Source organism: Chelonia mydas, chromosome 26, assembly GCF_015237465.2.
Source record: "Chelonia mydas isolate rCheMyd1 chromosome 26, rCheMyd1.pri.v2, whole genome shotgun sequence".
NCBI lineage: Eukaryota > Metazoa > Chordata > Testudines > Cheloniidae > Chelonia > Chelonia mydas.
The window spans coordinates 308952-322296 of NC_057859.1; the positions used below are offsets into that span (position 1 = coordinate 308952).

The 13345-nt window shown below is 39.7% G+C and overlaps 1 protein-coding gene across 1 annotated transcript in view; it reads left to right on the forward strand.

Moving 5' to 3' along the window:
• The window catches only part of KAT6A (lysine acetyltransferase 6A), a 77955-nt gene that overhangs the window by 22301 nt on the left and 42309 nt on the right, over positions 1-13345 (forward strand). The window contains exons 3-5 of the mRNA XM_037886133.2: positions 10039-10147; positions 12691-12806; positions 13009-13090. Of these exons, the coding sequence (XP_037742061.1) occupies positions 10039-10147; positions 12691-12806; positions 13009-13090 (307 nt within the window). The remainder of the gene's footprint in view (positions 1-10038; positions 10148-12690; positions 12807-13008; positions 13091-13345) is intronic.

Sequence of the window (13345 nt, forward strand, 5' to 3'; positions counted from 1 at the left end):
AGTATTCAAGTGTGGGCGTACCATGGATTTATATAATGGTATTATTATATTTACTGTCTTATTATCTACCCCTTTCCTAATAGTTCCTAACATTGTATTAGCTTTTTTGACTGCCACTGCACATATGCACTACTTTGCATTTATCATCATTGAATTTCAGCTGTCATTCTGTTGCCTCGTCACCCAGTTTTGTGAATTACTCAGCACTGAGTTACATGTATGTATGTATGTATGAAGCATCCATCATCCTAGTAACTGTGGGCTTGATTTTCAGAGGTGTTGAGTGCCTGTAGCTCACGTTGCCTTTAGTTGGAGTATTGGGTGCTCAGCTTTTCTAAGAATCTGGACTTTGTGTTTTTTATATCATAAAAGTGTCATATTTAACAATCAAAAAGACAGAGACACAAGGTGGGTAAGGTAATATCTTTTATTGGATCAATTTCTGTTGGTGAGAGAGACAAGTTTTCAAGCTTACACACTACTCTATGGTCTAAAATGTTGTCATAACACTGTGAATCTGGATAACATGGTGAGTCTAGACCATTGCTGAAGAATTCTGCAAATTTTTATGAGGGCAGGTAAGTGTTATCCCCATTTTATGTATTAATAAACGGAACCAGAGACTAGTGAAATTACTTGTCATCTTTCCCATTAGTAAGTAGAAGGGAATTCACTTTCTGTTCCAGAAAAACAGTGCATGCCTTCTGGGAGTGTACTCTAGGGGAGTCAAGCACTTACCATTAAAGGGAATCACTCTTTATTCTGTTATTTTGGTTACCTGGTTTGGGTTCTGGCAGACCTCTTGCAGGCATGAGTTCTAGAATGCACTGCTGCTGACTTCTTGTTTTAAAATGTGTGAGGGATTTTTATTTTAAAACAAGGCTTTAATTTCTACTTTAAAAAAATACTGTATGCTTTTTGCATTTCTTTATGCTTTGGCTCCCTTCCTGGGTGTCAGCATGTTTTTGTGGGAGGTGAGGGGACAGAGAAATAAAGGAGCAGGAAATACACACATCCCTTTGGAATGAAGTGGTAAAGCTGCCAGCTAAAATAGCCAATCTCATTAAAATCAGCTACAATACTGAAGGATTGGAGAGTAGCAGCTGTTGTACCTATATTTAAAAAAGACAGTAGGGGTGACCCAGGGATTATACAAGTAAATCTTACTGCTGTTCCTGGTAAACCAGTTGAATTTACAATTAAAAATAGAACTATAAAGTACTTAAATCATGGTATGATAGGGACTAACCAGCACAGATTCTGCAGTGGAAAATCATGCCTCACTAATCTACTCGAATTCTTTGAATGTGTCAGGATATTGGTGGATAGACGGGAACTAGCTGACATTTATTTAGATTTTCAAAAGACCTTGGAAAAAGTCTTTTACAAAGGATTCCTAAAGAAACTAAGCAGTCAGGTGAGAGGCAAAGTTCTGTATGGATCGGAAACTGACTGAGACAAAAAATAGGACTAAATGTTTAGTTTTCACCAGGGGAGAAAGTTAATAGTGGGGTGATGTTAAATATATTTATTAATTATATGTAAAGGGGGATGAGCTGTCAGGTGGCAAAATGTTCAGGTGACACAAATTATTGAGGTTAATTAAGACCACAGAAGACTGAAGAACTTCAAAAAAGATCTAACTAAGCTAAGTAAAATGGTTGCACAATGACATACGAAAGTCAGTATGGATAAATGCAAAGTAATACATATTGGAGGGAATTATTTGAACTTCTCATACACCTTACTGGGTTCTAAATTAACTGTTCAGTTCTGGTCTAGGGATGTAAAATGTTAGCCGATAAGCATTAGTCTTACCAGTTAACCTGCCTGTTAACCCCCAGGCCGGCCGGCTGACCCCAGTGGCCCTGCGCTGGCCGACCCCAGCCCCAGCCCAGGCGGCTAGAGTCGCCCCAGCCCCTCTCCTTTTAATCAGTTAAGCATTTAAACTATATAATTTTAATTGTTTAAATGGTTAACTTTTTAAACAGTATTTATATCCCTATTCTGGTCATCACAGCTCAAAAAATAAGATAACAGAATTAGAGAGGGTTCAGAGTCTGACAACAAGAATGGTTAGGATCATGGGAATACTCATATATTAAGGGAGATTGAAAAGGTTGGAACTGTTTACTTTAGAGAGGAGACAAATAAGAGGGGACATGATAAAAATATACAAAATAATGAATGGTATAGAGATTGCCAGTTGGGATCTTCTCTTCACCAAATCCCATAATACAAAAACAAAGAGACATTCAATGAAATTGTAAGGTTACAAATCCAAGACTGAGAAAGGGAAACTCTTCTTCACACAATACTCTATTAGCCTGTGGAATTCCTTGCCATAAAATATCACTGAGACCAAGATCTTAGCAGAATTAAAAAAGGATTTTGTGTGTGTGTGTCTGTACACATGCGCGCTCTCTCTCTCTCTCTCTCTAACATGAATGTACACACACACACACACACACACACTCTAACATGAATATCCAGAGTTGTTGGGGGAGCAGGGAACTGTTTAAAAGGGTTATAAACCCTGTTTCAGGGCAGGCACCAACTTCTAGCTGTTGGGGATTAGGAGGAAACTTTCCTGTTGTCAGATTGTCCCATAACTACCCCACTTCAGAGCTCTTGCACTTTCCTCTGTAATAACTGGTACTGACTGCTGTCAGTGACAAGATTTTGGACTAACTGGGTTATGGGTCTGATTCACTATCTTAATTCCTTGTGTTCCTAATTGAACTCCTTTCCTTTTAGCTTTACTCTTGCAGACTAACTCATATTTTTAAGTCAGTTTCAAAACTTGTGTAGCTTGAGAAAATTGAGCAGCAGCAGAGACTGACCCTGGAGTGATTCACTGTGCAGAAGTATTGTAGCAATGACATGTACACCAGATGTACACAGGCCTCTCACCAGGAGGCTCTAGAGTGGGGTGAAGTGAGAAAGTGGGGGACTGTTCTTCCTCTTATCTTGCTATTATGTGCCACAGGCAGAAAATAGGAGGGACTACAGTGCAAAGTGCTTGAGGCCCTGCAATGGCAGGGAAATTATTAAGTGAGATATACCCACCCAGATAATTTTGGCAAGTGTCCCACATGCTGCAGAGGAAGATGACCCAACTCAAAATTTTTTGTTTCAATTTTGGGCAATTAGACAAAAACAAAGGAGAACTAGATTCATAAAACGGTAGGGGGAAGGAGAAAGCAGACTCCCTATAACTATTGGCAGATGTGTAGGTGAATGAGCCTCTGATAGTGTGGCTGATGTGATTAGGCCCTATGATGGTGTCCCCTGAATAGATATGTGGACACAGTTGGCTTTGGGCTTTGTTGCAAAGATAGGTTCCTGGGTTAGTGTTTTTGTTGTGTGGTTGCTGGTGAGTATTGCTTCAGGTTGGGGGGCTGTCTGTAAGCAAGGACTGGCCTGTCTCCCAAGATTTGTGAGAGTGATGGGTCATCCTTCAGGATAGGTTGTAGATCCTTGATGATGCGTTGGAGAGGTTTTAGTTGGGGGCTGAAGGTGATGACTAGTGGCATTCTGTTATTTTCTTTGTTGGGCCTGTCCTGTAGAAGGTAACTTCTGGGTACTCTTCTGGCTCTGTCAATCTGTTTCTTCGTTCACCTGCACATCTGCCAATGTGATATATGCCGTCATGTGCCAGCAGTGCCCCTCTGCCATGTACATTGGTCAAACTGGACAGTCTCTACATAAAAGAATAAGTGGACACAAATCAGACGTCAAGAATTATAACATTCAAAAACCAGTCGGAGAACACTTCAGTCTCTTTGGTCACTCGATTACAGACCTAAAAGTGGCAATTCTTCAACAAAAAAAACTTCAAAAACAGACTCCAACGAGAGACTGCTGAATTGGAATTAATTTGCAAACTGGACACCATTAACTTAGGCTTGAATAAAGACTGGGAGTGGATGGGTCATTACACAAAGTAAAACTATTTCCCCATGTTTATCTCCCCCCCCTCCCCCATTCCTCACATGTTCTTGTCAACTGCTGGGAATGGCCCACCTTAATTATCACTACAGAAGGTTTTTTTCTCTCCTGCTGGTAATAGCTCACCTTACCTGATCACTCTCATAGAATCATAGAATATCAGGGTTGGAAGGGACCACAGGAGGTCATCTAGTCCAACCCCCTGCTCAAAGCAGGACCAATCCCCAATTTTTGCCACAGATCCCTAAATGGCCCCCTCAAGGATTGAACTCACAACCCTGGGTTTAGCAGGCCAATGCTCAAACCACTGAGCTACCCCTCCCTCTCGTTCCAGTGTGCATGGTAACACCCATTGTTTCATGTTCTCTGTGTATATAAAATCTCCCCACTGTATTTTCCACTGAATGCATCCGATGAAGTGAGCTGTAGTTCACGAAAGCTTATGCTCAAATAAATTGGTTTGTCTCTCAGTGCCACAAGTACTCCCTTTCTTTCTACTTTTTATAAATAGTCATTGGAGCAGGGTTCTCCCAGCTCTAATCACAGTCCTCAACCAGATTGCTTGCATATCCTTTACATATTTTCAAGCAATTTATGTTTGGAAGGAAAATAACCGTTAGCTGATATTTCAGCAAATATCTGCCTTCTTTAGGGCCATATCTGTTTTCATTTTAATACAGTGCCCCAAAATTTACTAGGCATTTTACAGATATGTAAGATGACATGTCCTTGTCCCAAAGAGATTACCTTAATAAAAAAACAAAACACATACAAAGGATGCACAAGAAGTAACATAAAAAGGTGATTGAACTGTTATGATTGGCTCATAAATTGTGCCATGATTTTTACGATATTTTTACATTTTAAGATTAGTGTTTGTAATAGACTGCAACCCTTATGTATCTTATAATTACTGTTAACCTAGTCATATCACCTCTGTCTAGCTTGTGTAGGTTTAATTAGGATACCTGCAATCTTCTAATTTATTATTAGTCAGTAAATCTTCTGTCAAAGTGGGCAATAACCCACAGTACATATTCAGTCAGGTTCAGATTCTGCAGAGATTTATGTGCATGCTTAGTTTGAACTTGATCTCATTGGAACTACGTATGTGTTTAAAATTAAGCACATGTTTGCAGAATCGGGGCATACGGTATTACAAACAGGAGTTCACTATTTAATCATTCTCAATCTATTTCCTCTTAAGTCTTGTCACTTAGTAACTTCAATTAATTGTAGTTACGTGAGCATGATGAAAGTATATATAACATCCAAATTAAATAAAAATCTTACCAGTTTCTGAAAAGGTTACATCATTAAAATAAATTATTTTCTAGTCTCAGTATTTAAGTCAAATATAGCCCTAAAATGTCAATGATTGTTATAATCATATCACCTAAGAGCTCTAGTCAGAGACCAGGACCTCACTGTGCTAGGAACTGTACAAACACAGAATAAAAAGACAGTCCCTGCCCCATGGAGCTTACAATCTAAGTATAGAACAAGAAACAACAAATGGATACAGATAGACTGATGGAGTAGAAGGAAACAATGACACAAAACACCCATATACCATGAACCTAATCTGGCCCTATTGATATATGTATGTGGTCCACATGATAGGCTCTTTGGAATAAACCAAAGGTCCCCGAACTATGGCATGTGTAAATACAAAACTAACACTAATGCAACATTAAGGTTTTGAGATCAAACACTCAGAAGTTAGAAAAGTCCAAAATTAAAGTTTCTCTGGCAACATTAACTTGACCATATTGCACATCTAGCACATTTCATGGTAATTCTGTAAGATGTTGCATTTAACAAGTGTGAGAGAGAGAAAATACTTCAGTGCCAATACTGCAGTGCATGTGTGCAAAATGGACAAACTAATGTCTTGGGGGAAGGAATTAAAATCTGTGGGTTACTGGTTTGTGTCACTTACATTCTCTTTGAGCTTCACCAGAGGGCTTGAAAATTCTTGAAACTAACGTGCACTTAACTAGTTGTGCATGTGCAGTTGATCTGTTTAAATGTGCACATGTAGGTTTAAGGTAGTTTTCTGTTGTATATACTGAGTTTGCAGTTTTCAAATAGCCATACCTTGATTAAAACAAAACCAGTCTAGATTGCTGGTTTTCATTCGAGGATTCCTCCTTTGTTTCATGTTTCAATTTAGCTGTTTGGCCAAAGACCTATCTTAAGTGTGATGACAATTTTTTTTCATCGTGAAAAGTTTGAAGGGATATTGCTCAAACCTTCAGCAAGCAGCAAAACACGTGCAGTTTTGGGCAGAGATCAAGTACAGAAAATTTGATTCAAGGTTACAGTGTTAAGAAGTTTTTTGTGTATGAAAGCAGCCAAGGTCTTTATTTGAAACGGTTTTGCAACCAGTCATCAGTACAATGAATCAATAGCTGTAAATTTTTAGTCCACTTCTGTTTATAGTGTTATAATACATGGGAAAGAATGAACTAACATAGATCTCAGTTCTGCAATTAGATTTGTGTACCTGGACCTTTGTGCCTGTGCTAACCCTGATTTGACATCGCACATATGCAGGGATTCATGCTGGTGTATCTGATAGCAGAGCTGTGGCATGATGTGTTGCTCCATCGCCTGTGTTTGTTGCTTCTGTTCCCTTGTCTATGTTGTCTCTTTAGAGAGTAATTTCTTCAGGGTTAGAATTGTCTCTTGTCTGTAAATCACCTAGCACTCTCGGTGCTGTATTATTTGTAAAAATACATCTCTCTCAAACTATTGTATATACAAATGAATTCAAAACTAATATTCCAGTTGTATAATATAATTTCTCTCTCTGATCAAAATGATTGAATCATTCCATTATAAATTTATGGAAGTAGGACAAGTTAGAACTGAGGAGAAAATAAGATTATTATTACTAGTGAAACTTTTTGGATATTGCTTTAACAATATATTGTGAGTATAGTTCTTTAAATTCATAGATCTCAGAGTTCTTTCTAAAAGTGGGTGGTGGCATCCCAGTTTTACAAGATGGGCTAACTAATACACCAACGGGTTAAATGACATGTTCGAAGCCATACTATGGGTCAGTAGCAAAGATGGGAATACAACACAGGTCTTCTGACTCTCAGCCAGGTGTTTAGTCCATTAGACCACAGCTTTGGACCCTGGGCCAAATACATCCCTGATGTAACTCGTGAATGTCAGGGGAAATACATGGATTTTTACTGTAATCACCAGAATCGTGCACAGAGTTCCAGTTGTGATTTCCTGTTTCTTTATCCTGTGTGATATATGTACCTGCAGTCTCCTGGTGCCTCTGTGATGCACATATAACATACAGTGGGAGAGCAGGCTGCTAGTAGTTTAATTACAGCTTTGCATTCTTTTGACGTTGTATTCTCTTACAGTGGTGACTTCTTTCTATGTGATTTGCATTCATTGCATTGCAATTCATATTTCCAGATGACATCTTAGTGTGAGACTTGAACACTCTTATGGCTTTGAAGAGTAGATCAGAAATCCTTCAGGCTTATTGGAATGTATGAAGTAATTTTATCATCCTACAGTCCTTTAAAGATGATGAGGCTTCACTACCAGTAGCCTGTAAAGTTTTCCTTGAGATATGTGAGTGACTGAGATTAGGATCTGACACAATTCAGTCCTAAAACGATGAAGTTTATTGTTTATATTGAGTATTTATCCCAGCTCTGTTATAACAGAACAGAACTTTTATGTTCAAAGCAAATCTGTAAGTACCCTTAATTGCTTAAATTTTGCTTTCTGCGTTGGTGGTGTTTTGCCACCTTTGAAACAAAGTAGCATAATATAAAATCACAACTTGGATGTAATTGTAGAACTCTCTTCTAGTTACATTGCTTCTGTCAAATAGAATTTAACCAAAGGAACATTAGCATCATGATAGCCTTAATTCTGGACTGAACTGGAAATCTATACAGTTTCAGATGTTGGCATAGAGATATCATTATTTATTGTCTAATGGTCAGTTATGTAAAATAATTTTCTGTTAGCAACAGCATTTATGTTTCATATACTAACTTGTGTCAGAAAGATTATTCTGTTGTAGTTCAGATTCATTATGCAAATGGACCATAGGAACTTTAGTCTGAAACAAAATCTCCCTTTGGAGGGAGATGAGAGAATGGGGCACAATGAAATCCAGGATGTGAAATGGTCTTATTTTTAGTGATCAGGTTGCTGGCAGAATTAGACAGGTAGAATTGAAAACAAATTAACATACTAATTTTAAAAGAAGTTCATGAATGAGAATATTTCTGATTAAAAAATGTTAATGATTGATCTAATCTATCACTGATTATAAATAATGAATTAAAAATGTCAGTAATGGTTGTTTTGATGAGTTTAAACCCTAAAAGGATTGTACTGCATGTACCATTGCTTTGAAAGAGAATAGCTATTCTTGTTGGGATTCTTATTGAATAGGAGCTGCAGTGGCCCAGAGGACAGAGTACAAGACTAGGACTAGAGGGATGTGGGGTCTGTTTCCAGGTCTGCCAGTGGCCTGCTAAGTGACCCTGGGCAAGTCACTTCACCTCTCTGTGCCTATGTATCCCCATTTGTAAAATGCAGATAATGATACTTTGCCTCCTTTGTAAAGTGCTGTGAGATCTTCTGATGAAAATAGCTGTGTAAGAGAGAGGTGGTAATGTTATGGCAGAGATCGTGTTTGTTTAATAATAAGATAATTTGCACTTGGAGTAATAAATGCTGCATAGAAAGAGGACACTGCAGCTAAGGAGAGGCAGTGGGATAAAAACATCTGACAGGAGAATACAAAAGGAAGAGAGTAAAGGCAATTTACTGAAATGTCTCAATTCACATATTTCCCAGAACTAACCTTGAACAACTAACTGTCTGGTATCCTAAGCCTAACCAGGAATGAAAAGATAAGGTTTGTGGGTGCCTGGTATTATCCTCTCCTCTTGCAATTTTAAATGAAGACAAGGGATCCATGCACATCACCATCCTAACTGTGGATGGAGATATTTACACATGGCTCATTTTACCTGGTTTTTCCTTCCATCAAGAAACATGTCAAACCCTGCCTAGCTTCCTCCTTCAAACAAGAGAAGAAAGTGTCTGTGTGTTGAGTCCATCTATCGTCGTGTTGTTTGGTCTCTTATCCAGAATTCTAACCAAGAATGGAGGAAATGGAAGGGAATCCCTTAGCTATCCCAGGGATATAATTAGATACAGAACCAGTGGGATAGCCACTTGGACATTTCTCAGTAGGTTACTCTTAAAATCTCCTTAATCTGAGGGTGAGGATTAAAACTTCTGATTTTATCCATACTTTTTTTGTTGTTTTTTCCCCCAAGTAGTCATTCCTTTCCAGATCCTGCTATGCAGTTAGCATCTAGCCCCAAGATACACACTGTGGGAATTTTCTACAGCATTTGTCTTGAGTGCTTCCATCTGGTGGACACTGTGGAAAACACAACTCAGTCTCTGTCCGGTGTGTGGTGTGCACTGAAGTCTGACTGACAGAGAGAAGTGACAATAGCATCCCCCAAGTTGTATTACCGCTACATAAAATCAGTCTTTTGCTTGCAAAAAGACCACTGTTGGATTGGTCCAGCCACATTGAAGCATCTTGCATATAAATGAGATCTGCGCATTTCTTTCTGGCATAGAGTTGCATCCAGTAGTAGATGTGATGAACATCTAAGATTGTATAATATATTGGAGCACTTTAGTGTGTGATTGTGTAATTAAAGGCTGTATCTTAATGCAGATGTACAAAGGGAGGCACACTGAAAGTACAGAATTAAAGTTGGGAAATGCCAGAATTAAGGTTGAGTGCTTAACCTGCAACCTTAGTGTTCTCTTGATATAGTTTTTTAATGGAATTTTATGTGTATGTTAATTTCCTCTTAAAGCTACAATTCCCAGCCACATCAATACAATATATGTTGTATCATGGGGTTAGCATGAACTTGTATATAATTCTATATAATTTTTCCTCTGCATGCTATGTAAGTTGTATAATTAGTTGAAAATTTGTTCAGCGGGTTATAGATTGATAAATTATTGAGCACTTTGATCTCTGCTTTTCCCTCACAGCCGGTTGCTGAACCAATTCCCATCTGCAGTTTCTGCCTTGGTACAAAAGAACAGAATCGTGAGAAAAAACCTGAGGAGCTCATCTCGTGTGCTGATTGTGGCAACAGTGGTAGGTGACCACTTATAGTGCTCCTGGAAACAACTGTATCTCTCAAATGCGGCCACCATGGGCCTTCCTTGTGGCCACAGCCTCCTGAGCTGTGATGAGTGGGGGAGGAAGGGCAAAGTCCCGCCCCCTTCCCCTCCCTGTTGCTCCTGGATGCACTGCCTTGGTGTTGATTGCTGGGGCTACCAGCAGGGATTGGGCACTGCCCCCTCTGGAGTCACCTGGGGCACAACGCTGTAGGAGCAGGCAGCCAACAAGTTCCCCGCCTTCCCAGGGGCGTTGGGCTTCAGCCCTGGGGTGGCGGGGTGGCAGGCTCTGGACATGGGGCTTCAGGCTCCAGCCCCCCGCTACCTCCCACAACTCCCATCTCCCCTGGGCCCACTGCCTCCCCTGACCCTCCATCCAGGGCTTAATTTGTCCCCAGGCTTGCCAGGGCTGAGTAAGTCTGCTGTGAAAAGTGATACTTGTATGTTTGTTAATATCACTTTTCACAACAGACTTACTAGCTATCAGTAAATATATACATATTCAGATCATTATAATTTATGCATATTTATTTGGTTTTCCTAAAGCTAATTAAGTATTTTAGGAAAAAGTGTGAGAGTGGCCACCAAAAATTTTGTCCTGAGAACCTCTGATCTAATATGATGTGCCCACATGACTGTCCTGGATGGGGAACAATAGGGTTTGACTAGCTGATCTTTGTGCTCCTTCAGCTTGGGGGACAGTTGCATTTAAGTGCCACATAACTAGTTCAGTAAGCCCTTTGTAAACTTTTTAGAAAGCTGTCTTCTTTATGGCTAATTTTGTCATTTCTTTGACCCTAGTTCAGCAAAGCACTTAGGCATTTAAGTAGGTACCTAAGTGCTTTGCTAAATGAGGCATTTATACCACACTTATCCAAGACGTCCTGAAGGTGTAAATTTTTAACAATGAGAGTAATTAACTATTGAAACAATTTACCAAGACTCATGGTGGATTCTCCATCACTGGCAATTTTTAAATGAAGCACTGGATATTTTTTTAAATGATCTGCTCTGGGAATTAGTTTGGGGAAGTTCTATGGCCAGTGTTACACAGGAAGTCTGCCTAGATGATCACAGTGATCTCTTCGTCAATTCCAGGGCCAGAAGGGACCATTGTGATCATCTGGTCCAACCTCCTGTATAACACAGGCTGCAGGACTTCTCCAAAATCTGTGGTTTCAGAGTAGCAGCCGTGTTAGTCTGTATCCAAAAAAGAACAGGAGGACTTGTGGCACCTTAGAGACTAACAAATTTATTTCAGCATAAGCTTTCGTGAGCTACAGCTCACTTCATCGGATGCATGTATCCAATGAAGTGAGCTGTAGCTCACGAAAGCTTATGCTCAAATAAATCTGTTAGTCTCTAAGGTGCCACAAGTACTCCTTTTCTTTTTCCAAAATCTGTCTCTCATCTTAGTATCCCACAGTCATCCTCTGTGCCTTTGTTCCATGTTGATGACTCACTTGATCCTTTAGCTGCTCGACTCCTTGCCCTCACCTCATTTTACCTGCAGCACTGGATCAGCTCTCCCATTAACCATAATGGCCACTCTAAATCTTGCCACTTTTTCTTGCATAACTTCTCTAAGACCCAGACTTTCCTGTCTTGCCTCATTTATATACATTCAGAACGCTTGCTGGAAACATCAGTTTTCAGACTCACTGCTATTTCTTCTCTACACCACATCATATGCAAACTACTTATCTTCACTTCACCACCTATAATCTGTCTCCTCTATTACCAGTGATGCCAGCATTCATTGTCCATTTGTTAGCCCAAATATGCTTATTTGAAAATTTTTCTCTCATGCTGCACCATATGCCTCAGAGAACTTCCCCTTAAACATCTACAAAGCCACCTCGTTGTCCCCTTGCCAATCCCTCCTTAAAACTCTGTTCTGCCATGATGCCTGCAAAAAACTTGACAGTGGTTAGGTAGCTGATGTACTGTGACCACTGCTTAACTTAGCAACCATTACTGTCTCATTGTTTCCTTGTGCTCCCTATTTGTATCCATCTGCTGTACCTTGTCCTGTACTTAGATTGTAAACTGTTGGTGGCAGGGACAGCCTTTTTGTTATGTAGTTATAAAGTGCCTGCAGTGTGGCTCTGATCTAAAACGAGTTACAGATGACTACAAAAAATATCAAGTTAGAAGTTCACTTTAGTCATCTGCTCATGTGTTCAAAATGACAAAGGACAATTTAGCTATAAAAAAGATCTTTATTTGTCTCTATGACAAAGAATAAATCAGTTCACAAAAATTTCTTCAGTTAAGTCCAAATGTATTCAGCTAGGAAAGGGGCTGCCAAACTTCATGCAATATATCTGATTTTGAGCTGTAAGTTTATATGAGCTGGAGCACCAAGTCCTGGTGAGATCTGTGTTGAAATAGAAGGCGCTTCTGGGTATCTGAAACTGTATGTGAAAGATATGACTAATTAGGCCTCCTCTATGTCTGTCCCAGAGCAATGACAGCAGCAGAATTGCTTCCTTGGGGTTATCTATCCTTTTCTCATAGGTCATCCGTCCTGTTTGAAGTTCTCTCCAGAGCTAACAGTTCGAGTGAAGGCCTTACGATGGCAGTGCATTGAGTGCAAAACTTGCAGCTCCTGTCGAGATCAGGGCAAAAATGCAGTGAGTACTTCTGGAACCAAACATTTACAGCTTCTGCTTGGCTTATCTTTGGTTACCTAATGAGACTCAGAACTAACCAGTACTCTATACATTTATGGTTGGGAACTTGACATAGCCTGTCTGGGGTCAGTGGCAACTGAGAGCTGGACCTGGTGCAGTCCTCTGGTGTGAAGCTAACCAGAGCTGTCTGTCTTTTTCACAGGATAATATGCTATTTTGTGACTCATGTGACCGAGGTTTTCACATGGAGTGCTGTGACCCACCTCTCACCAGGATGCCGAAAGGTGAGGACTCTGTGCAACAAATGGGGGAATTAAAAGAGATGTTGGGAGAGAGGCGAATTGAAAGTATCGGCATATCAGAAAATAAGAGAATTCCCGTCTCCTCCTTACCTATCTTTATCTCACTCATTGCACCACTTTTCCAGTATTAAAAGCCATAGAGTGAGGAGAGCATGTACTTTCCATGTAACCTTCAGATGAGAATCCTTTATTCTCTTCCTTTTCTGCTTTCAATAGAAAGAATCAAAATGTTAAATT